The sequence below is a fragment of the Spea bombifrons genome, chromosome 4 (assembly GCF_027358695.1).
Source record: "Spea bombifrons isolate aSpeBom1 chromosome 4, aSpeBom1.2.pri, whole genome shotgun sequence".
NCBI classification, from domain to species: Eukaryota; Metazoa; Chordata; class Amphibia; order Anura; family Pelobatidae; genus Spea; species Spea bombifrons.
In genome coordinates this window covers 40,227,722-40,253,567 of record NC_071090.1, presented here as the reverse complement: position 1 = coordinate 40,253,567, position 25,846 = coordinate 40,227,722, and the positions used below count along the sequence as shown (strand labels likewise).

Sequence of the window (25,846 nt, the reverse complement as noted above, 5' to 3'; positions counted from 1 at the left end):
AGTCACCTTCCCTCTCTGCTCCTTTCTCTCCACATTATGCCCGTTCTTGATCACCAAATGCACAGTATGGGCGGCATCTATAGGCACCCACTATGCATATCAGATGTCCACTGAATGAGTACTTCGATCGGTTTATCCGATCGTTCACAAACGGAATTATTAACATATGTTTTTACTTACCTACCGATTATTTCTGGATCCCACGGAGCATCAGAAGAGTAGAAGACAGATGGGAAGATAACACGACGGACGAGATGATGACGAGGAACGCACTGACGTCAGACGCCGGCAAAAAAAGATGGCGCCGCGCATAGTTTAAAAGGACCTCGCATCCACAACGAAGATTACTCCTGATGAAGCCACGGAACTGGCGAAACGCGTCGAGGATTTTTACAGAGCTCTACTTATTCTTTTACCCAGACTTTTTATATACTTTTAAAGCATCCCTTGGTGGATGTATGTGAATACTTTTTATTGTTTTGGCATGTTAGCCTTGAATAAATAGCTTTTACACTATACCAGAGAGTGGTTCTAGCCTGATTCAGCTTTTGGGACTTGGTCCCATGTACACAGAACATTGGAAGGCACCACAAGAGGAACAGAGGAAAAGACATCTGACGTGTAAGGGTTAAAAAACTCCCTCAAAAGTGTAAGTGCATTTTGGTATTTGCGTGTTACAAACAGTGCATGATAATACACCATTGGGGTCCCTATTTTTGTCTCTCTGCTCTTTTACATATATTCACTGCATATACATCCGGAAGACAGGATGGTCTATTGAAACCTGAATACAAGTGAACACTGTAAGTGCATTATATAGACTTACAGCGACAGCACTTGTGTTGAATATTATACAATTATATTTTCTCTTGTTTTTTCTTTCATCTTAAAACCGGTATACACGAGCGCCCCATAGCGTTCTTTTGTCCTTATTTTGAAACACCTGGAGAGTGTTTTCGTACGGGTTGCAGCCGAGTATCCGGGAATCATACATCATAAAGGGAAGTATTCTTTATTTTTTCTCTGTATACCCATTCCACACTGGTTTTCATCACTTTTTCTTTCCCAGACCAGAAAGTGCCAGCCCTCCCCAGGTGTAATGTGTTTTAATGTCATAAGGTTACATACATTTTTTTATGGTACATTTTTTCTCCACATGTAACATCACTGAGACAGGCACATGGATAAAAAGCTAGTCTATGCCCCCTTCCAGAATGGGGTAGAGGCCACGATATTTCAGCGCTGTGTATTCTTTAAAAAAAAATTGTTACTGTAAATGTTGTGTGCTTTAATTTACATGAATTTTCCTTTTTTAATACTTTTGTTAAAGATTACACACCAATGAGTGATGGTGCTTAGGTCCCAACAGAAAGCTTTTCTGCAACTGATTGCTGCTTCAATCAGCAGCAAGAATCGCTGGAGCTCAGAGCAGAAGAGCAGCTGCAGTGCTGGAGAGTCTGCCTCACGTAATGTGAACACTGCATTGTATAATTAGGGGGCTCCCTGGGACCCTAAGGGTCTGGTTGCAGCTTAAAAGTGCTATGTGTTTATATTATCCGCAGAGACGCCATATCAACCTACTATAGTCTGAGGGAGGACATGAAGCCTCCCGCCAGCCCAGAGCATTACAGCCAAAGCTGTTGCATCAGTCAGAACCGGGAGGGCGTGGTTTGTGTCTACATGTGGGCGGGTTCTGCAAAGCGTGAGAGCCCGTCCTAGGAACCGCTATCCAGGCGGCCCGCAAGGTGAAGGGGGTGTGACCTTTTTTAATGGGCGTGTCCTGAAAGGCATTCGCTCGAGGGATAGGGGCGTGTCCTGCATGGAACGTTCCCCGACTGCTCGGTTGTAGAGCGCTGCAGTGAATCGGTCCCGTTCGGTCACCGCACCCACCGTCTCTGCGGGGACATTTATATGTCAGTGCGAGCATCTGCTGGGCATTGCCAGAATGCTGTGGGCAGCCAATCAGTTCATCAGGAAGTTCTCCACCGCCTCGGTAAGTAGCGAGCTGTCACTCCTCACACGCTGACAGCCAACTCACCACCATCTGTCAAAGGCATAGAAAGATTGTGCTAAGGGGTCATCGGTGGAAAGGCTGCAGATTGTAGCTATAGGGGCGCGATGAAGTGGTTAATATTCGTACTGTAATGCTTTGATCTTCTGTATATCTCGTGTACAGCATTTATTTTTCTGTGATTACGAATACTTATGTATAAGTCCCTGTGCATTTTAGGTTATTTTTGCAGCCGTTAATAACAAGATCACCTTTTGCCTGTGGTGCTTGGAATAGCGATCTGTGGTATTTATTTATTCCATAGCTTAGTTTCTTGGTGTAACCATAGCTACTGCTAGAAGCCAAATAGAGACAAAACAAGAGCGATTCCCCTTGGAGCTGTATCAGCAGCAGGCATGGGGGGTGATCAGGGGACACGTTGCATGTGCGTTGATCGCTAAGCGCTCCTGGGTCCCACTTATTGTTCTGAGCACTGGCCAGTTTTCCGTAGATTACGGCTTGTGTAGAAACAGAGGAGGGCAGTAACAGACACAAGGTGCCAGCTAGATCCAGTTTATATTTGATATGCCAGGCAGAGGGCCAGTGGAAATGTATTTTAAGTACCCTGCTTCGCTCATGCTGAATGCTGGGATAAGGGTGTGTGATGGGTTGAGATCAGGCTGCATGCTCTTGATAAGATGGTGGTGTTCCCCAGCCTAACCTTAAAATATCCTATATTGTGGGTCTGCTGTAGGTTTAAGGTGCCCTGGTGTGTAAGAGGTATTTGACATCATAAGGTCAGATGGGTAAGCAGGAAGAGGAGAAGACAGGAGAGCACAAGGCTGTAAGATAAAGGCCGGAGAGAGGGAAAGGTAGAAACAAAGAACGAGATCTGGAGAACGAATGTACATTATCATTGTTATTATCCTCTATTTATATAGCGCCAACAATTTACTCAGCACTTCATACGATACATTTATTCAAGGGGTATGACAAGACTAGAATTGACAGACTAAGACAAACCGATACATTAGATGGAGAGGGTCGTGAGCTTACATTATAAATTATTATTATATGAAAGAAAGAAAACAAACAGTAGTTATGAAGCACAATCTTGGTACAAACTATTATTACTGTGTATATCAGGTGCGCTAAGTGCATTTGGGAAAGCATGCTTTAACGCAATGCATCGTCATCTGTGTTGCACTCAAAGGGTTAAGGCACAATTTATCACTGTGTTACTTGCCTTTGGCTCCGTGCCAGTATTAGTTCATATTACGACTAATTATACAATCAGAACAATTACCGTATATAATGCTGTGGGGCTGCCAATCGCGCTTGTTGTTTTATGTAGTTCTGGGTGAGGGATCATTCAGTATTAGTTGGTACATGTTCTTCTGGTTCTAATAGCTTTAGAAAATGTTTATTACATTTTATGATAAGGTTACTTATAAAAGGGCATTCTGGTACAAATATTGAAAAGTGGTTTGAGCGCCGCACCAATCGTCTGATTGCTACAGATATGTCTCGGGGAGAAAGGGACATATCGTCTGATATCATAGCATTAAAGACCCCCTAGTTGCTTTGGATAGGTTTTACAAAATTAAAATAAACAAAAAACGCTCCAGATTTAAATCCCATGAAAAGCAATACGACAGGTTTTTTGTTATGAAACACGTGGATGTTTTAGTAAGGACAGAGAGTCCTTGATAGGTACTACTGTGTTCCGTGTTAAGATATGTTTTCTTATCAATGTAACTTGTTTACGGCTTAAGTCTTTCCGTTTGATTAGTAAGATAATAAGAGGGTATCTTTCTCTATAATCGGGGTAAAGAGCCACTCTCAGCTGGTGATGAATTACAGTACCTATGATCCTAGAAGCTGTAGTTCAGTACATGAAGAACTACAAGTTGTCTACTACCGAAAATACTACACTATATTATCTTTATTTTCCTTTATGTTATGTTTTTTATTTCTCTTCTCCTCCACCTTCATGCTGCTTCTCTCCTCTTTATGATTAACATTCTTCTTTCCTCCTCATTGTCCCGTCATGTTCTCCTGTATTGTTTTCTACCTGATAATGCTGTATTTTCATCCATTCCCATCAGACCCAACAGCGATGAGTAGTATATGATGTCACAGACTTACCTGTATCTGATTTCTGGGCTTATTGCTCACTGCCATATGTTCTAGTCTGAAAAGTTTCACTACATTGCAAAGGTCAAGTTTATAGAGGATACTTTAGTTCCTCTTTTATGTTGTAAAAGTCTCCAATGTATATAGTGCTGGGGTCATAACCAATTGTAATAACATAAGACATGTGTCAGTTCACATACAGAATGACGTGCTTAACTTTAAATGTTTACTGTTAGCATGGTTATTTTTTTTTGGCTTTTTAAAGTTTATAGATTGTTGTAGCTATATACGAGTGTAAATGTCCATGTAATAAAATTACTTGTGTATACATAGAATATGCAAAAATATTTTTTTCATTATCCTTTACAGGTCTACTACCAGAACAAATTAAGGCTTGCCCTTATTGGCCAGAGTCTTTTCGGGCAAGAAGTATACAATAACTTACGTAAAGAAGGGCATAAAGTCGTTGGGGTGTTCACAGTTCCAGACAAAGATGGGAAAGCAGATCCCTTGGGTAAGTGGTATAATCAGAGATGTATTTATACAGATTGGCTATAAACTGATATATTGCTGGTCTGTGAAGCCATGCCCTTCACTGATTTTGATCATGTTACATAAAAAAAAAAACTGGCATATTATGTACAGGATGGCTTCCACGGCCATCAGACATAACCGCTCAAGGATCAGCTTTGCTAACCCCACCATACACACAACCCAGGGGCTGCATAGAGTGTCGTGCCTGTGGGGGGCGCCACCACCAAGTTCGCACGGTGGAGCGGGATGCCTGCGAAATAGTTCACCCAGGGTGCTAGTGAATCAGTTGGTATTTCTGGGTAAAAAGCCTTCTGCTGAAAGTAGACGTGTCTTTCTTTCTGGGATCTATGTGCCTGGTATGCACTGTATTCTGTATTCTGTATTAGAATATTGATCTGGTAGTTTCATGGCCAGACAGGGCTGATATATTTATGCGATATTAGATTAAAAAATGCAATCCAAATTTCCAACTTGTATCGTTTGTCAGCAACCGTAAACAGCCTATTATTTTCTTCAGAATACTCACAAAGTTTGATGCTTGTGGCACTGAGATGTTAAACGAAACAGCATCTTGAATATATTAAACTCAGATGGTTGTGGTTTCTTTTCTGTTGCACCTTTGCAGTTGTTTTCAGTTGTTTCACATTTTTATTATTCCGGCTTCATTTTTTTTTTTCTTCAGTCTTACTCCATTTCCAGTATGCATGTGACTAGAAAGCCACGTTTTTAGGGGGTGGTTGGGGAATGTAAAAGGGATGTGGCTAAAGGCTGCTATGCTCATTGCTTCCCCAGCACTGCTTGTTTTGGCCAAAGTCCTCCCGTTGCCCTATTTCTGCTCCTGCTTACCTCAATTATTGAATTTGCCTCTCCTACAAAGGTATTGACATTTTTTCTTCGTCATGGCGGTAACCGATGGTCTTTTGCCTAGACGCTCCTGGAGTGTAAATTGTACCCTGCTGATTTTTGCAAAACCAGTTGTGTGTTAACCTTTCGAACCGTTACATCTAGGCATGCATCATACATCTTAACTATTCTACAAATCCCCTCTCTTGCTTTTAAAGGGTATTCTTTTTAGTAGTGTTGTTGTGTTTTGATAATACTCTCTGTAATTCCTGATCATTTTAATGAAATACTAGCTGCCAGTCATGCTAAAGTTTGGGCATCAAACATAGTCCTGTGCAAGCTGACTCTATTCACACCAATGCTTGACCATGTTCTAGTTTAGTAACACTGATATTCAGGCTTGACCTATATATAAGTGGAACGTGGGATGCGTTGCGTTCACACAGTAAGGTACGTTTTCCCTTAATACACTTAAGATGAAGACTTGGATGTTGATGGTGGCATTACTACAGGAGTTGCCTACTTTTGAGGGAAGAGCATTTCTAAAACGTAACATATTGTCTATAAGGTGGTGAACAGCTGGGCAAGACTGGGCTGTTAAGGTATACCCAACAAAGTTGGGTGTATCCTATATTCATCTAGATTATTTTCTACTAAAAACATGGTGACTCCTGAAATTTTTAAGATTGGTGCTTCCACAAGCACGTGAATGCCATAATAGGATATAAAGGAGCTGTCTCTTGTGTATTGCTGACCAAGAGCATATCTGCCCTCATACATCATAGAAGGAGTAATAAGGGTTATTGCTGCCCCTTAATGTCACCTACTGCATGTGTGTCTGCGAAATCAGCTGCCACTACTGGAGCAGGGATCATACAACATATCCCATGTACTCAGAGGTTCTAGGGGCTTTATATAAAACCCTATGCATAATCAGCCCCTTATTTTTTGAGCCTGTTGGCAGCAGGGGGATTATCCATTACACATACTAGACATGTGCATACAGGCCCCTGAGCTCTGGGGACCCCACTGCAGAACTACAATGACTTGTGGTCAGTCCTGACTTGGTAGCATCTCAGACCTATTTAGCTTCACTTCCAATTACAAAGAAACCATCTGAATCTGCACATCAGACCTGTCCTGCAAGGGTAGCCCAGACTTGAAATGTACACCAACCAGTACTTATTTTGATCACTGTTCATTTTAGTGCAGAATAACTATTGTTTTTAATGCAGTGTAATTTGATTTTGTATTGTTTCTGCCTCTCTTTCAGCGGTGGCTGCTGAGAAGGATGGCACACCAGTGTTTAAATTTCCCCGGTGGCGAGTGAAAGGAAAATCAATGCCAGAGGTAGTAGATGCATATAAATCAGTAGGAGCCGAGCTCAATGTTCTACCTTTCTGCTCACAGTTTATTCCTATGGATGTAATTGACCATCCTAAACACGGCTCCATCATCTATCATCCTTCCATCCTTCCTCGGCACAGAGGAGCATCTGCTATCAACTGGTGAGCTTTGCCTTTTGCTTTGGAAGACTCATGGTCATTCTGAGCACTTTGAACAATTGCATAAAGGTGGTCATTTGTGTCTTCTGGACTAATAGTTATTTTACCCTGCTTAGCTAAAATGTCACTATCAGAAGCGTTATTTCTTTGCAACAACCATATTACTTATTGGCATTTATCTTACTGGCAGTAGCAGCAATAAAACAGAATAATTTTGTTTAATCAATGTCACTCGCTAAGAGGTTAATCCATTAATATATATGGAATCAACTTAAGGACCAATTGTAGACACAAAGTCTATATATAGGTCAAGACAAAAACTCTGGGATAAGATAGACCGTTTATGACTACAGATCCGATTCCAATACCCGATTGATTAATACATTTAGATTTGCAATTCTCCAATTACATTCTAATTTCACAACAGTCACTTGAAATTATAACCATCAGTCACTGCTACTTTGTTTATTATTAGATATTTCTAATTGGCATTAGAAATTATCCAGAATTTGCCAGATAATGACCAAGAACGGTTTATTCATTTATCATGTCGAATAAGATCAAGACCTATGCTAATACAGAGAGAAATACTGAAAGGTGGGCTGTATACGTCTGTAGAAAAATCGTACTGATGTGTTTTTTTATATTGTGGATAGCACCATATGGATTTTTCACGTGGTTTGCTTATTTTGTTCCGTGTCTGCTCCATTTGTTTTTTAGTGATGAGATATGCTTCCTCCAGATGGGATCAATGGTGTGGAAAGCACGATTATCTCTTGGCTCACATGCCGCATCAGTAACGCGATTAATTCTTGCTACACAATTTACAATGTCAATGGCATTACGCGCATTAGATTCTGATCAGATTAGCAGTGTCTGAATATTAACTTAATAACATTATCATTAAAAATGAATACTGAGACAATTTCCTATAACCACCTGTATACTTTTTCATAGAGGTTATAAAATGTATTGCAGCAGAGTCTTCATTTCATTAAAAGTTACACAATCACAGGAGATGAGTTCAGTTTAATATGGAGTCAAAATGAAAGAGCCTTATATTGTAGCAAAAAGACCGAGCAGTTTGATGGAGAGAGCCCTGGGGTGGAGATTTGGAATCTCCTAGTGAATAGCAGTACCCAGATAATAAATCAGCTATAAATATGATTTTAGGCAGCAACAACTAATAATCCTATCCATTGAGATCTGGTACAAATATCCCTAGATGAGAATTAGTTTAATATACCGGTAGCTCCGTCATATTCCGTATTGCTGTACAATGGGTAAGCAGGACATAACAAGTAGTGTATAACATAAAAATAGTGATTGAAATATTTTTAAAGCACCTGTTTTCTAATGTGTACTTCCCGTCTCTTGCTCTTACGGGACCCATAATGGATTGTTTCCAGGCATCAGCTAGGTACACAGCAAATCAGAGTGCAGGAATATGATGATCATGATATATTACGGTGCTTACTATCATATTACAGAAGGCTGTATTTTGTTAATTGGAATCAAGAACTCCATCTAAAATGTGGGAACTAGAAGCAATTTGTGCTTGGGACATGGGGTACATGTGCGTGTGTGGTATAACCAACAAAGTGTTCTATATGAACTTTGCATGTAGGGGACACTAGATGACTAGCCGCACACTAAGACTCTCCAGTGATCTGCCGAGTTGGCTGAAGATAGGCAACGCAATAGACCCAGTTAATTAGATAATTCCAATATTGTTGGATAATCTAACGTGCCTGTCTATTAATGATACGCTTGTAGTTTATATGCACAAAGGCAGAGTCAGTGGCCCCAAGAGAGAGACACAAAGACATGGGGGCTACTGAAATAATACTTGCCAGAACTTACTTCATGTAACAATTCATTTCTAGGACCTTAATTCATGGTGATAAGAAGGCTGGTTTTTCCATCTTCTGGGCTGATGATGGCCTCGACACGGGACCGATTTTACTCCAGAGGGAATGTGATGTAGAACCAAATGATACAGTGGATACGATTTACAATCGCTTTCTATTCCCAGAGGGCATCAAAGCCATGGTAGGTCTGAACATCACATTTAGGAGGATTTGGAAATGCAAATATTGTTTTGAGTACATAGAGCATTTAAAATAATGCTTTTCGAGGTTTGTTCATAGTGAAGCATCACTGTCTGTTTTAATAAATCTGATCTCCAGAGTGTTTTACCGAGAGGCCGCTTAAAGAGCATTTATTAAGCTGATATGATTCACATGCACCTTAGATTGCATTTTAGCAATTCAACATGTATTAATGCTTGATATGGTTTGTATTGGACTGGAACCAATACATCTGAACAACAAGATTTTCTAACAATACATTTATTAAAACATTTCAATATGAGCCAAAAAGACCAATAAAGATTCCATTCATTGATGCCAGCAAACCAAACAAAAATAGAGTCATTTCAATTTCTTTATATTTTAAGGTGGAAGCTGTTCAGTTAATCGCAGATGGAAAAGCTCCTCGTATAGGCCAGCCAGAAGATTGTGCCACTTATGAAGGAATACAGAAGAAGGAGAATGCAAAGGTAAGGATCACAAGACTTTGTGTTAAGTGCAGTGCTAAGGACTTAGACACTGATCATATTGTCTGTGTTACGCCTACCTTGTCCGTCACGGTCCCACGCTGGTCTGCCGCTGGTGGCCGTTGCTCGCGTGGTGCCACACGCCTACTCTGCATGATGACATGCGCAGGACACGTCTGCGGAGTGACATGTGAGCCTCGTCCACGGCGGTCGCACGAACCCGTGCAACCCGCCGTGGCACGCCAGAGGCACTCATATTCGTCTGTACGTGCCAGCGTGGCACACCCGTGACGCCCACGGGTGTAGCACATGCTGACACTGTATATATTAGTTTAGTACATCGCCACGACACTATTCACGTGCGTGTGATGTCACAGGACCCTCATTGGGCTGTTTTGCCATGTTCCCGCCCCATGTCCTATTTAAACCTGCTTGTTCCATTGTGTGTTGCCCGTTCAAAGAGTCACGTTGCCTTTGTGCTCTGGGTTCCTGTGTGCTTGTGTATTACCTGATTCCTGACTTCTGTGTACTGACCTTTGGATACTGTTATACGACTTGGATCACGTTCTGCCTTCCCCGACCTCAGCTTACCCTGACTTTGATTCCCTGCCTCTGGCCCTGAACTGTTTTGTTTGCTTTGGACCGCTCTACCTGCACACCTTGCATAACAGTCTGATTTTATATACTATGAAGCCAAAAATGCATACTCTCCGGATCAATACAAAGCGTATATCCCCTTTAAATATTCTACATCCCTAGATATGTTGGGACAACTCCGCAGATGTAATCCACAACTGGATCCGAGGGCATGATAAAGTGCCAGGAGCCTGGACAGAGATTAATGGTCAGGTATGTCACATGAAGTGGTCCTTTGACTCAAATTTGTATTCAGAAATGATACAAACAAATAACTGCCATCTTTTTTACTAGATAGTCACATTATATGGATCTTCTTTGCTGCAAGGTTCTGTGCCAACTGGTGAGCCTTTGCCAATTGATGGATGCTCGAAACCTGGTCTTGTGACAAAAAATGGACTTGTTCTTTTTGGAAATGATGGAAAAATGGTGAGTTATTAATGGTGAGATATTAAACGGTCCCTTTAACACAAGTTAAGCTTGCATGATCATTTTCTTAACGTAATGCAAAACAATTCTTGTGCATTCTACGCTTCGTCCACAAAAATAGTTTAATTTACTATAACTAGCCTTTTTAGAATTTACACTTTTTAATATGTGTATGTTGTATGCCAGGGTATGGAAACCCTCAGAATCCTCTGCTAGTATTTTATAACTTATTTCTGTTTTTAGCAGTAGGGTAATTGCCAATTATTTTGTCTTTGTGTATGTTTACACTGTAAATGGCTTTAATCCTGTAGAAACACATTGCTGCCCTTCCCGACCCAAGTTTGTCGAGGTTGGGAATACCGTACACTTCCTCCTATATTAACATAGGAGTCAGGGTGTAATATATTGATGTTCATATTTCTATGTGGCTATTTACGGTACACATTCTTTGCAGTTAATGGTGAAAAACCTACAGTTTGAGGGTGGAAAAATGATCCCAGCTTCAAAATACTTTTCCACTGATGATGCAGCGGCTCTGGAACTAACAGAGGAAGAAAAGGCCATGGAGACAGAGATTAGGGTAAGATTACCTGAGGCCCGAAACTAATTTGCCCCACTGCAGCGGTGTGTCTGATACAATGGAGGTTATGTGTAAAAAGTCATGTCCTTGAATAGAATAGAAAATCCCACTGGTTGCTATGGTACTAAGACAACATTTATACCTTTACATCAGAATCGCTTTTTTATACATAACCCCCAATTTCCCTGCCAGCAAACATGGGCAATAATTTCCTGTCAACCTGAAAGAAAACTGAAGGGGAATACTACTGTAAATAAATTGAAGGCTGATAATTTTGGAGGGAAGGAGAAAAGATAGATGGGATGAAGGGTTCTTTTATGCCGTCAAAGTCTTTCTTTCTATATTATCCATAATTATATGTAAGATATGTCTATCACCTGCTACCAGCCTTGTTGATGGAAGCAGCCATTGTGTTTTTACAAGCTACATTTGAGGAACTGTTGGTGATGATAAAGTCATACGATTAGTCTTTATTTCCCTCACACATCGAACAGACGAGTTAACACTGCTTTTCTTCTTCATATAATTATGATTCTAAGTGGAATTTCCTTTACGTTAAATCTCACGATCAAATATTTGTGTTCTTTCTACACGTCCAGAATATTTGGAAGGGGATTTTAAGCAACGTTGCTGCGATTGATGATAATACAGACTTTTTCAAATCTGGAGCAGCATCTATGGATGTTGTCAGGTGAGTATGGTGACGAGATAAGCACCTTGATATTTTTTTGCTTCCGGGCCCTCATGCTCTTCTTTGTATTATGAATGCATAGAATGCAGAAACAAATGATTATGTTATTATTATGTAAATATGTTATTTTAGACCAAGGGTCCGTGCATTCTCTACAGCGGAGATGTCCAGTTCAGTGTTGTCGGTTGTAGCTTCTGGTATTGGATGAAAAAAAAATGCACTTAATCCCAAGAATAAGGCAACCGATCATATTAACATGTATACTAGTGTCCATTTTTAGCTGCATGTTATCTAAATTATACATAAATACAATTGAGCAGCATTAACTTGTATGTATCCCTCTAGATTGTAAGCTCGTTTGATCTGCGCCCTCCTCACCTGTTGTTTCTGGATGTCATCTTGCTATGTTATATCCTAATTGTTATCTCCTGTCTACCCTTTGTGTAGCGCTGTGGAATTGATGGCACTATATAAAACAATAAATAATAATAATAATGTGCACATGGAGAACTCTGCTTTTACATTTAACTGTGAGCATTGATATACCCTCTTTAATGTTATATTGTATCATAATTTAAAGGTTGGTTGAGGAGATTAAACAGAAATTTGGTGGTCTGGAGATTCAAAATGAAGATGTTTACATGGCAACCACATTTGGTGACTTTATACAGATGGTTGTGAGGAAATCAAGAGGCGAGGATAAAGAAGAACTAATAATAGACTACGTAAGTTGATATCGGGAGTTGGATGCAGTTTCTACTGCATTACTACTTAGCTGTTTACTGCTTTCTACTGATTTATTTTTAGACTGTCTAGATGGATGGGTACCTTGTTACATGTGGACACTCAGTTAGTTTATATACCTTTCATGCAGTTTTGTGGGAACAAAAACAAGCTTTGCATGATGGTCCCCTGGCTTTGTGTACGGTTTCCTCGTCCCCTTAGATATGATTCCTGGGGATTCAATTTACTGCTGAATAAAACTAAATCCAGAACTGTTGTAATCCTCCTGAGCATTCAACAGCTTGCTAATTCACACTATATATATATACATATATATATATATATATATATTTGCAAAAGTATTCACTCCCTTGGCTGGAATTAAAATGGATTTGCTGGAGGTTTGTATCATTTGAAGGTGTAGAAAAAGGTTTCCCTCTAAAATTTCCCTGTATTTAGAGCCATCGGTCATTTCTTCAATTCTGACCAGTTTCCCAGTCCCTGCCGATAAAAAACATCTCCCAGCGCGATGCTGCCACCGCCATGCTTCACTGTGTTCTCAGGGTGATGGGAGGTGTTGGGTTTGCATCAGACATAGTGTATTCCTTGATGGCCAAAAAGCTACATTTTAGTCTCGTCTGACCAGAGTACCTTCTTCCATATGTTTAGGGAGTCTCCCACATGCCTTTTGGCGAACAGCATATGTGTTTGGTTATTTTTTTTCTTTAAGCAATGTCTTTTTTCTGGCCACCGTAAATCCAGCTCTGTGTAGTGTATGGCTTAAAGTGGTCCTATGGACAGATACTCCAATATCATTTCCGCTCCTTCACAGTTATCTTTGGTCTTTTTGTTGCCTCTCGGATTAATGCCCTCCTTGCCTGGTCCGTGAGTTTTGGTGGGCAGCCCTCTCTTGGCAGGTGTCTGTAGTGCCATATTCTTTCCATTTCTTAATGGATTTAATGGTGCTCTGTGGGATGTTCAAAGTTTCAGATATTTTTTTATAACCCAACCCTGATCTGTACTTCTCCAGAACTTTCACCCTGACCTGTTTGGAGAGCTCCTTGGTCTTCGTGGTGCCACTTGCTTGGTGGTGTTGCATACTCTGGGGCCTTTTAGAACAGGTGTATATATAATAAGATCATGTGACTTAGATTGCACACAGGTAGACATTATTTAACAAATTATTTGACTTCTAAAGGTAATTATTTAGGGGCTTCATAGCAAAGGGAGTGAATACATATGCACGCACCACGTTTGTGTTTTTTATTTTTTAGAATTTTTTTTTTTTAAGTTTTTTTTTTCATTTCACTTCACCAATTTGGACTATTTTGTGCATGTCCATTACATGAAATCTGAAATCCAAATGAAAATCCATTTTAACTCTAGGTTGTAATGCAACCGAAATGTGGTATTACCTACCTGGATCGTAGAGAGGGTTCTGATTAGGAGTAAGGTTTTTAATTTGTGATTTTGTTTTGAGGATATCTGCTCCTGAATTGCCATAGAGACCATCAGCTAACAGGGTTTTATATATATTCTGTAAGGGGTCCTTTAACAGTGTTTCCCCAGGGCCCCACATGATCTTGAGATATATATATATATATTGACATATATTTCACATGAATTAATACTACAAGCAAAAATCACTTTGATACTGAAGAAGTAAGGTATGATTATAGGTACAAAAAATATTTAGAAGAGAAATAGAAAGCCCATAAAGAAGAACGCAAAGGTTCAAGTCACAAATGCTGCCTGTCCTTGTCACTGTAGACACCCTCTGGTGGCTATTTGTGGGACTACAAGTAAAACACAAATACAAAAAGCTTTGGTTAGTGGCACAAAATGTTTGTTTAAATTAGGGCAGCCCAAGGGTAATTATTCCCTGATACCTGGACTGGCTGTAAGGTAGATAAAAGAACGTAGAACAGAACAGTGTTGCCCATGGGAGGAGGATGGGAAGAAATGAGCTGCTTAATTAAACATTAAACCTGGCTGCCTATGCTAATGTTCTGCTTAATTCAACTCTCTTTCATCTGTTGACCCTTCCAACTCCATAGACATATATTTTAAAGATTGCTATTGCTTACACCTCTCCTGGCAATGTCATTTACTTTGGCCGTTCTCTCCTGGCATCTGTTCTGACTGGTCTTTCGATCCAACCCCATTGGTTATCGTGTTTGGATACCTGATTATTTTAGTATCCATAAAATGCGAGCCTGTGAGTTCTGGTTTAGTCTCTAACACAGGTTTAAGTTTTATTGATGGAAGTCCTTCCAGGCAGAACAGGCATGATGGTACTTCTCTGAGCCGCAGAATATAAGCAATACTTGGAATCAGAGGTTATTTTTAGTGCTGAGCATGTTAGGTCACTGACACCTTCACAAATATGAAACATTCTCCTATTCACACCACTCAACTCCATTCTTCTCACTTAGCATAATCAAGTGCGGTAAATAGACTGATTCAATTAATTAAGAAAACTGAAATTTGGATTGTTTTTCTCTTTTATGTAGGCTACACAAAATGTTAACAATATGACTGTGAAGATGCCTTACCAGTGTTTCATCAATGGACAGTTTTTGGATGCTGAGGATGGGAAAACATATGAAACCATTAACCCGACAGATGGATCCGTAATTATTATTATTATTATTATTGTGTTTTTGGTAAACTTTGGTTTTGGTAATCACTAGAGTCACCGCATACAGTAAACCTCTTTTTCTTGGTTCCAGGCAATATGCAAAGTCTCGTATTGCTCCGTAGCCGATGTTGACAAAGCAGTTGCTGCTGCCAAAGAAGCTTTTGAAAATGGGGAGTGGGGAAAAATGAACGCAAGAGACAGAGGGAGAATCTTGTACAGGTATGTGTTCTGTATTACACAGTATTGCAAACAACAGTTCTACTGCTGGAGCTGACTGACGGTAATGAAGATCTCGCTATACATCCCCAAGATTTCACAGTTAAAGAACTGATAGATTATGATAAAATACTGTTGCAGCTTCCTAACTGATCTATTGCAAAAAATGTAATTTAAGAGTAAATTTTTTTTGATTCCATACCAGACTTGCAGATCTCATGGAAGAACATCAGGAAGAACTGGCAACCATCGAGGCCATTGATTCAGGAGCCGTGTATACCTTGGCACTGAAGACTCATGTTGGAATGTCTGTGCAAACCTTTAGGTACTTTGCAGGGTGGTGCGACAAAATCCAGGTATGATTATATTTACTTTTATATTTCAAACAGCTTAGTGATCCCCTTATCATTCAAACATACCCTTGTCACTTTGTCTTATCACTTTATATTTATTCATTTAAGTATTTATGTCCATTTTATATGTGCAGCATGGTATACATTCTGATAATAATTGCATTAAAAGTATACACAATCAATTTATTGTCAATCATTGACCGTTAAACTCTTTCTTGGAGTCTTTACCAGTTGTGTATAACACATACATTTGCACACAACTGTTAGAATAATTCTAAACATATCTGTTCTTACAAATGTTATGGTACTTGCACTATATTTGGTACTGTAACAGTTTTAAATGTTTACCTGGACAATGTTCGAGTAATGAAAGATAAGCAGGCCATATGCTATATTTCAATTTACTGTGTGGTTCTGCGTATCAGATTTCATGAATTACAGTTAATCTCTATATGTTAATACATTTATTAGACCAGGTTTACTTGTTTGTCTTTTAACAACAAAAAAGAATTGAAATACAGTTATGGATACTGCTGTGATGTTATAGGCCTAGATCTATTAATTTTAACATAATTGTGGTTGCAGAATGACTGCATTGTATTCTTTTTATTTGTTTTTTAGGGTTCTACAATCCCAATAAACCAGGCTCGTCCGAACCGCAATCTGACATTTACGAAAAAGGAACCCATCGGGTAAGCAATTGGTTGTTGGTAAGTACATGTTATGCATGTGTGTGTGTTGTGGCAATGTGGCTTAACCTGTACAAATACACTTGTGTTTCCAGAGTCTGTGCCATTGTCATCCCTTGGAACTATCCCTTAATGATGCTGGCATGGAAGAGCGCAGCATGTTTGGCTGCAGGAAACACATTGGTTCTAAAGCCGGCACAGGTACATTACGTTTTCTTTACCATTTATTTGAAGATTACTAAAAAAAAGTGCAGTTGCTGAAACAAAAAAGGGCCCAAACTTTTCAAATTTCAACTCAATTTCAAACCAGCTAAGAGCAGAAGTATTGTTACGTTCTTCCCTGCTGTGAGGTGGCATACAAGAGGGCTTGTCCATGTCCAGTGTCACTTGATACTGTCTATTGTATGCATTCATGGACATAGTGAAGTATATTGTTATGATATTACATTAAATTTATATAGTGTCAGCAGATTCCATAGCACGATTTAAAGAGGCAGTTAAAATAAATCATTTAATATGACATAACCCATATTAACACATAGAGGGGAGAGGGTCCTGCTCTTTTCTGAGCTTACAATGTAGTTGTGGTTGAGGGGGGATGTGTGACAGTAGGAGATGACTGATTGGATAAGTACGAGTTGATTGAAGCAAGGATAATATGTAGAGGATGCTGGCTGAGAGTGCTAGGAGGAAAGGTTGTATGCTTCTTGGGAAAGGTGGGATTCTAGAGAGTTTTTGGGCAGTCTGACAGAACGGGGTATCACAAGCATGCAATTATGAATAGGTAAAAATGCTTTAAATAAATGTGGCTCCTTTTTTTAATATAGGAAATGTAATGCCTGTTTGCATCCTTAGGTCACTCCACTGACAGCCTTGAAATTTGCAGAACTTACTGTAAAAGCAGGTGTGCCCAAGGGTGTTATCAACATCCTGCCAGGGTCAGGTAATGTATAGTCAAATTATTGATGTTCCTTAATGCAAACGGTGATGCCTGACATCCGGGGAAGACTTTTGAATGAAGGTTCCAAGGTTGGTGCTAAGTATTTTTTTAAATTGCTCTGTTCCTGTAGGCGGCCTTGTCGGACAGCGCTTGTCTGAACATCCGGATATTCGCAAGCTCGGTTTCACTGGCTCCACACCTATTGGCAAACAGATCATGAAAAGGTACTTCTATTAGTAATTACTTAAAAGCTTTACATTCAGACTAGCCTAGGCCAGGGCTAATTGTCAGAACTCACCACCATTTAATGGCAGTCAGTGAATTGGTAGTCACGTTTAATTAAAGGGGAACTGCCATGTATGTGAATACGTGTAAGAATACTGATGTAATGCAATTTCCCCTTGGCCTGAAAAGCATGAGGTTCCATAGATATACACTGGTAATATACTTTACTTCCTTGTTTAACTGTGGTAGAGGGTTATTAACCCAAATGTATCTCATCCTTATCTCTCACCAACCTAAGGGTTAAACTTCACAAGCACACATTACACACAACCATGCGTCACTCACCTTCCATGTTCACAATGGGTCCTCCCCTGCTTTTGCCGCAGTCGGCGTAGCTGTCTAATTGAGCTATTACCTACATAGAAATTAATGCTATTATTAATGCATTTATAACACATTTGTTGTTGTTTTTGATTTTCTAAAGCTGTGCAGTCAGTAATCTAAAAAAAGTTTCTCTGGAATTGGGTGGAAAATCCCCGCTTATCATCTTCAATGACTGTGATCTAGACAAAGCAGTGAGAATGGTAAGAACCACTGTGATATCCCCCTTAACAAATTTGATCGTACTAGACAGAATTATAAATCTCCAAGCCTGGTGAGCATTACATGCTTCCTGCATAACGCTGCTTGTGACATTTAACGTGACAGGTGGAGATACAGAAAATGACAGAGATACAAACACTGAGATGCAGAAACAGGAGATATAACAAGATAACATAAACGAGAGGAGAAAGAGGAACACTAGGTAATAGAAAATAAGAAGGACTTGTCACATTAACTATTTCTAGTGGTTTTCACGCCACCAGCATACATTGTATTGTATGAAACCTTGTGGCACATTTAGAACAACCAGCAGCACATGAGAAACCTTCCAGTGCTTAGGTGACGTTCCACTGAAAATGACCAACAGTTCTACCCGCTCTGTAGAGAAGTGACCCTCAGACTATGGTCTAATGGGCATTTCCAGCTGGTCATCAGGATCATACTAGGAGTGTATAAATGGAGGGACTGTAGACGAGATGTGTGTAGATGGGAGCAGTTTACTTTGTGGTAAATGTAAATGATTACACATATTTGATAACAACAGTGCAGGAATTTTGACATACATAGGGCTATCCTAGACAAAAATGAGCAGACGAGATGGGCTGAGTGTCTCTTCTGCAGTCAACTACAACTGTTTGCCTACCTCCAGGGAATGGGAGCTGTGTTTTTTAACAAAGGAGAGAACTGCATTGCGGCTGGTAGACTGTTTGTTGAGGAATCCATTCATGATGAATTTGTGAGACGAGTGGTAAGTCCTCTACAGTTATTTATAAAGTTTGTATGGGCTTTGGGTCACATATAGAGTTTGTCTGTGGATCATGGACTCGCAGTAAGGAGAAACCCATGAAGCATCCATGTAAATACTTACACATTGTAAATACTGAGATAACTTGCCAGTAAAGGTTTGGCTGTTCAGTCCCTCTAGGAAACACTATCTTAATGGTAGACTGGTTCATCCACAATGTGGTGAGTATAAGGTTGTATCTAGCTTGCTCTTTGAGTTGGGAATTCAGTGTGTATTCAGATTGGCTATAGCTAAATAGCATAATAACTATAGGCTTAAATGCTTAATAACAATTTATATCAATAATCATCAGCTCGCCCTCCGGACCATCAAAGGTCTATAGCTACGTACAGTAGCTTCCTGGTGAACTATTTAAAGAGCCAATATAAGAAGCAATTGCTTTTGCTTTTTTAGGTATATTACATGACGCAGGATTGTTGTATTAACCTTTAAAGCCCTTGCTTTGATCAGTAGTAGGGAAAGGTATGCCTAAAACAGAGTGAATAGCACTGAGGTTGTTAAACCTCGAGAATTCATTTTGCTGTCTTTTTTTCATTTAAACCCTTCCATTCATCTAGGTGGAAGAAATTAAAAAGATGAAGATTGGGGATCCCTTAGATCGGTCTACAGACCATGGCCCACAGAATCATCGTGCCCACCTGGAGAAATTATTGGAATACTGTGAAACTGGAGTGAAAGAAGGAGCCACACTGGTGTATGGAGCCAAACATGTGCCTCGGCCAGGTAGGAGGACATGCGTGTTACCTGTATGTGAATTCCCTCATTCAAGTGCCTTTTGATTTGTCAATGTAATAATTTTGAAGACATTGACTTGTAAATATTGTAAATATGTAAATATCATGGAAGCTTAGAGCTGTGTCATGTTTGTTCATTAAAGTGATAGCTGGCAGAAGAGTTTGCAGGTGAGTTATGGTTTCAATTCACCAACTTCAGTATAGACAATGAAGGGCCATCCTTAGAAACAGCTGTACATAGATAAATAATTGGGAGGTTTATTATGCAGATCCTGAGAAACAGTTACATGCTATAATGTAATACGTTATAATGTATGTGTATATGTATCACAGCAAACATGAAAATCATTGCAGAATAGTATACTGCCTAGTTTATTTATGATGCCCAGCCCGGATGAAGGGATCAATGCACATGTTACGCGTTCAGCCAGCGAGCAGCAGGCATATTTATCTTGTACTGTCTCCAATAATAATGCCGTCATGTACTGTTCAATTAAACTTCTCAGGATTCTTTATGGAACCCACTGTATTTACAAATGTTGAAGACCACATGTACCTTGCGCAAGAAGAATCATTTGGGCCTATAATGGTCATTTCCAAGTTTAAGGATGGGTATGTATTTTTGGAAACTACTCCAGTAACAAAAATCTTAGCACAAAAAAAATCATCCAAATTTGTTTGTTCGCACCTTTTTCCCCTCTGAAGTTGTTTTTGTCACAGTAGCCAAATTAAATACATAGAACTTAAAAAGCTATTACTTTAATTAAAATGACGTTGGGGTGACTTGTTGGTTCTATTACCGTATTTGCTCGATTATAAGACGAGGTTTTTTTCAGAGCAAATGCTCTGAAAAATACCCCTCGTCTTATAATCGGGGTCGTCTTCTAATCAGACCTCAAATAGAGGTCTGATTAGGAGACTAAGATCCAGATCCCCGCACCGCTGCAGGGGACCTGGATCCTCCTGTCGTCGCCCCCCCCCCCCCACACACACACACTTACCAGTGCTTCCGGAGGTGAAGTTGGCAGCGGGGGTTTGTATGCGTCCGTCGCAAATACCTTCCCCGACTGTCAGAGATCAGAGTTCAAGAGTTCCTGATCTCTGAGAGCCGGGGAAGGTATTTGCGACGGACGCATACAAACCCCCGCTGCCAACTCTACCTCCTTCCGGCTGCCGCGGAATGAGACGTCAACCCGCTGCCCCGGCAATACAGCAGGAAATTGGAAGCACCGGTAAGTAAGTAAGTAAGTGTGTGTGTGTGTGTGTGTGTGTGTGTGTGTGTGTGTAGGGCATTTCTGGAATGCCTTACACCCCTATATGCCACTCTGGCACTTAGGGGGTTAAAAGGCATATTATGGGGCAGAGTGGCATATAGGGAGGTATAAGGCATTTCAGGAGGCAGAGTGGCGTTAAGGGGGCATTTAATAGTGCACTCTGCCTCCTGAAATGCCTTATACCTCCCTATATGCCACTCTGCCCCATAATATGCCTTTTAACCCCCTAAATGCCAGAGTGGCATATAGGGGTATAAGGCATTTCTGGAGGCAGAGTGCTCTATATAATGCCTTTTAACTCCCTTAATGCCACTCTGCCTCATGGAATGCCTTATACCTCCCTATATGCCACTCTGCCCCATAATATGCATTTTAACCCCCTAAATGCCAGAATGGGATATAGGGGTATAAGGCATTTCTGGAGGCAGAGTGGCACATAGGGGGTCAAAAGGCATACCATGGGGCACAGTGGCATATAGAGGGTTAAAAGGCATATCATGGGCCACAGTGCCATATTGGTGTGGCAAGCCTGGGGGCAGATGTGCGTAACTGGGGGACAGGTTGGAAAATACAAGAAATAAAAACAAAAAAAAATATTTTTCTCAATCATAGCTTTTATTAAAAAAAATAGTTTACATGAATTAACATTTACTGGTAAAACTTTTTTCCTTTAGGGTCGTCTTATATTCAGGCTTTTTCTTTTTTTCCTAAGTTAATATTCAGATTTTGGGGGGTCGTCTTATAATCAGGGTCGTCTTATAATCGAGCAAATACGGTAGTTGGAGGGTACTTATGGAAAATATATTTTACAAGAAAAAGTTTTAGCTCATACTATAACTCTGTCTGAGACAGTGAAGGCAAGATTTGGCACTGCAAGTCAATTGGACTCCCAAGATGCTCAACCAAAACAAGGGGTGCATTTTGGAATTTGCACCAGGCAACACGTAGTATGCCCAAGCCTGGTCTAGGGTTTAAAATAATATTAATGGAACTTTATCTTGTAATTTTTTTAAAACAGCTGATCCATTGATGGACCTTTATAAAATGGCTGCTTCTTTTATATATTATTCATTACCTTTGTAGAATACACTTAAATGCAGAAATGTTGAACACGCGCTTAAAAAGTGTCCCTGGTTGATTTATCATCTGAATGTAAAATCTGCAATGTTTTTGTGTAAATCGCACTGTGTTTTTGTTTAAACAGTGACGTTGATGGAGTGTTGGAGCGAGCCAATAAAACAGAGTACGGTCTTGCATCAGGCGTGTTTACACGAGACATAAGCAAGGCCATGTACGTCACCGAAAAGCTAGATGCTGGGACCGTTTTTATTAACACCTACAACAAAACTGACGTAGCAGCACCATTTGGAGGCTTCAAACAATCTGGGTTTGGCAAAGACTTGGGTAAATATACTTTTTATTTTAATATAATTTACTGCTGTTGATGGGAAGCTCCAGCCACCATTTGTCATTTAGTGCATTCAATAGCAGAATTTGTCGTCTGCGTTATCAGTCTGGATGCTTAGTACATTAGACAGATATACTGTTCTCTCTCCTCATCTATACAAATGAAGACTTGAGGCATGTTTATGACTTCATAACGTGGTAAGCTGAGTCTCCATTAACATGCAAGGTGGTGCGGGTGCAGAGCATCCTATACTTCCAATAGATCTCCATCTACAGGGCTTACAGATGGAGCCACTGTGATTGCAGCACTGTGCTGACCTTATTATTGATTGTAACAGCAAAAGTGATATACCCTTGCATCTAAAAGAGTACATGCAGTATCTAAATATGATTATGAAAGTCAGAAAAGTGAATTTGTGACAAAACATTGACCAACCAACTTGCATTACCTTATTTCAACACAATCCCGACACAAATGAGGTCTATCACTTAATAGTGTAAACCCTTTGGTCTATTCACTATAGGGAGAGTTTGCAGTATATATTATATAATATATATAAATAAATACTCCAGTGATCTTCTACTGAAGGAGGTGCTGGCTGGCCCTGTATAATGAATAGTTAACTCAGTGAGATTCCTTCTCACATATTGAATTATGCATTGCGCAATGGAGCAAACCTGACAGTTCTTGCCCTTCATAATGAAGTAAAAAGGTTGACACATGTCCTGATAACTCCCCCTTTACTAAATAAATTTCATCACACACACATATTATGTATAATGTAAATAACTGTGCCCACTAATATAAAAAAAATGTACATAATACCATGAAATATTCAAAATGCAACCAACTGATGAGCACCTCCTCATATAGTAACTTGACGCCCATGTACCTGCCTTTTGCTTATCCTTCTTTTGTTTTTTTACATTAGGTGAAGAGGCTCTCCACGAATACCTGAGAACAAAGGCTGTTACAGTCGAATACTGATCCCAGGCTTTTCAACGGAAATATTACATGACCTGTTTTATCAACCACAAACAAAATGTATTTACATTCTTATGCAAAGTTACACTACAGGAGCAATGGATCCTTAAAAAGTGCAACATTTTAATTTCAGCAAATCACAAATTTAGCTAGACCGAGAGTCCCTTCAGGGAGATTCTTCAGTGGAAAGCCAGCTAGGTCTGGTGGCTTCACAGATTTCTAGTATGTGAATATGTCTACAAGAACTAGACAACCCATTATTTTAACATTTTTATGCAGGTAAATAAATTAAAGTGGCACATACCATATCTAAAGAAGCCAGGACACACACACAGCAACTGGGTTAAGTCAGAACAGCGCAAAGACTTTTTTATATTTTCTACCAACCATTAACCTAATCTCTTAACTGAAAACCGGGCAGCTTGTAAAAAGTCACGTCATAATCCAGTTCTTCTTTGAGGTGCAAAAGAACCACAACACCATACTTAGCCTGTGCCAAGTGCATCAGATATAACAGATCAATCGACTGAGAAATCCCAAATCGAGTAACCGCCTGGTTTTTATTTGCACAAAATGATCTATAACTTTTAGGCATGTTGGTCAATGGAGCCTAGTTACAAAGATTGCAACTACACCCCCCTCCACAGCAAAATATATAAATCAATGTGCTTTTTCAGCTAATTTTGTTTTAATCTTAATACATCTGCATTTGTGCCTAGAATTTGACTCTTGTCAATCCATCAGGAACCTCTATGTGTTGAAAGGGAATTTTCATGAATTAACAAGCAATATTGCAACAATTTCTCTCTACTGTGACCGGGCGTAGGAAATGATTGCACACGGTCATTCATGCAATTTTATTCAGGTTTTCTTATGAACTCATTTCAAAATAAACAATTAAAACTGCTTTCTTCTTGTGTTTTGCAACAATTTCATCAATAGGATTTATGTTTTCACATAAGATTATTGAACAAGTTCAAAATATAGAATGAGACCATCAGCTGCCAAACGCAGCCTTTACTCCCTTAATGACAAAGCCCGTACATGTACGGGCTCAAAATGCATTGTTTTCAATGGGTTTAGGGACCGCCCATTGTCCTTAAAGGGTTAAATAGACATTTAGGCTAGGTTTCCACTTGGGTTTTTGTCCGGCGTTTTTTTCTTGATGAAAAACGCCAAGAAAACTGCCACTGCATTTACCTGCGTTTTGGCGTTTTTTCTGGAGTTTTTTCTGGCGTTTTAGCCTTTCTGTGGAAATTGCTTTTTTTGACCTTAGGTAGTTTTTCCAGCCTTTACAAGTTAGAAGTTTCACCCAGCTAAAAGGGATTAGGATAAATGGCAAGTATCTGCCCTCTCCTGATGTCATTTACTTGGTAGGCCCTTTTGTCTCTTTTCTGTGGTTTGTAAGGCATGCTTTATTCCGAATGTCTGCTCCTCTGGGAAGATTGGCCCCAAATGATGGTGCAAATTGTTTGCTGTTGCTTTTGGCACACAGGATCCAGTCGCGTATGTTTGTTTGTAATGGCATGTTTGTTCCAAATGGTGTAAAATTCAATATGAACCAGTCCAGGACTTTGTTTTGTGTGAAACTGTTTGTTTTCAGCCTATTTCTCGTAGGACACACAGATACTGGGTCCATCCTCTGCATTGTAACTGTGGAAAAAACGCCATAAAAAACGCCAAGGCAATAAACCCACATGGCTTTTTCATGGCGTTTTTTCTCTCCCATAGACTTCTATTGGAGAAAAAACGCCAAGATTTCTTGCAAAAAACGCCAGAGTGTCAACATGCTGCGATTTTGAAAAACTGCCACAGAGCCCAAAAAAGCAGAAAAACGCCAAAGAGGACTGAAAAAACGCCAAACAGAAAAACGCCAAGTGCATATGGCATTTTGCGATTTCCTATTGAAGAACAGCTAACATCTGGCTGCAGCCGTTTTTCACTAAAAAAACGCCAGGTGGCGCTATTGGCGTTTTTAGCAAAAAAAAAACCAAGTGGAAATCTAGCCTTATTCAGACATAAATGACATGCAAGCATACATTAAAAAAAGCCAGCCTCCAATTTATTTGTGTAAGAGGTCAGCCAAGACAGGAGATTTTTTTCAAACCACAAACCGATCGTTGTTCTTTGCGTGTTTTGCCAGGAACTCCGCCAACACCTTGGATAGATCCTTATCTAAACTTTGCACATCTAATCCTGAACCAAGTCTGAACGACAGATTCATTTGAAGCCGCAGTACCATGGCAGCAAATAGTTTGCAGATAGGCTTTTAAGTCTACGCTTCCAAATCCACAAAAAGACATAATTGTTTACCGACGAGGGGCGAGTCAATGACTCATTAATTTCCTGT

The 25,846-nt window shown here is 39.8% G+C and overlaps 1 protein-coding gene across 1 annotated transcript; it reads left to right on the top strand.

Annotated features, from left to right (window-relative positions):
- Positions 1 to 1,811: 1,811 nt before the first annotated feature.
- ALDH1L2 (aldehyde dehydrogenase 1 family member L2) lies at positions 1,812 to 24,403 on the top strand. The gene is made up of 23 exons (XM_053462648.1): positions 1,812 to 1,993; positions 4,496 to 4,640; positions 6,777 to 7,011; positions 8,895 to 9,060; positions 9,467 to 9,568; positions 10,325 to 10,414; positions 10,496 to 10,630; positions 11,085 to 11,210; positions 11,810 to 11,901; positions 12,482 to 12,626; positions 15,138 to 15,257; positions 15,357 to 15,484; positions 15,687 to 15,837; positions 16,456 to 16,526; positions 16,619 to 16,724; positions 17,379 to 17,466; positions 17,594 to 17,687; positions 18,173 to 18,272; positions 18,941 to 19,039; positions 19,654 to 19,819; positions 20,337 to 20,442; positions 22,309 to 22,508; positions 23,444 to 24,403. Exons 1-23 carry the CDS (start codon positions 1,946 to 1,948, stop codon positions 23,497 to 23,499), a joined length of 2,769 nt encoding a protein of 922 aa, XP_053318623.1. The 5' UTR covers positions 1,812 to 1,945; the 3' UTR covers positions 23,500 to 24,403.
- Positions 24,404 to 25,846: the final 1,443 nt, after the last annotated feature.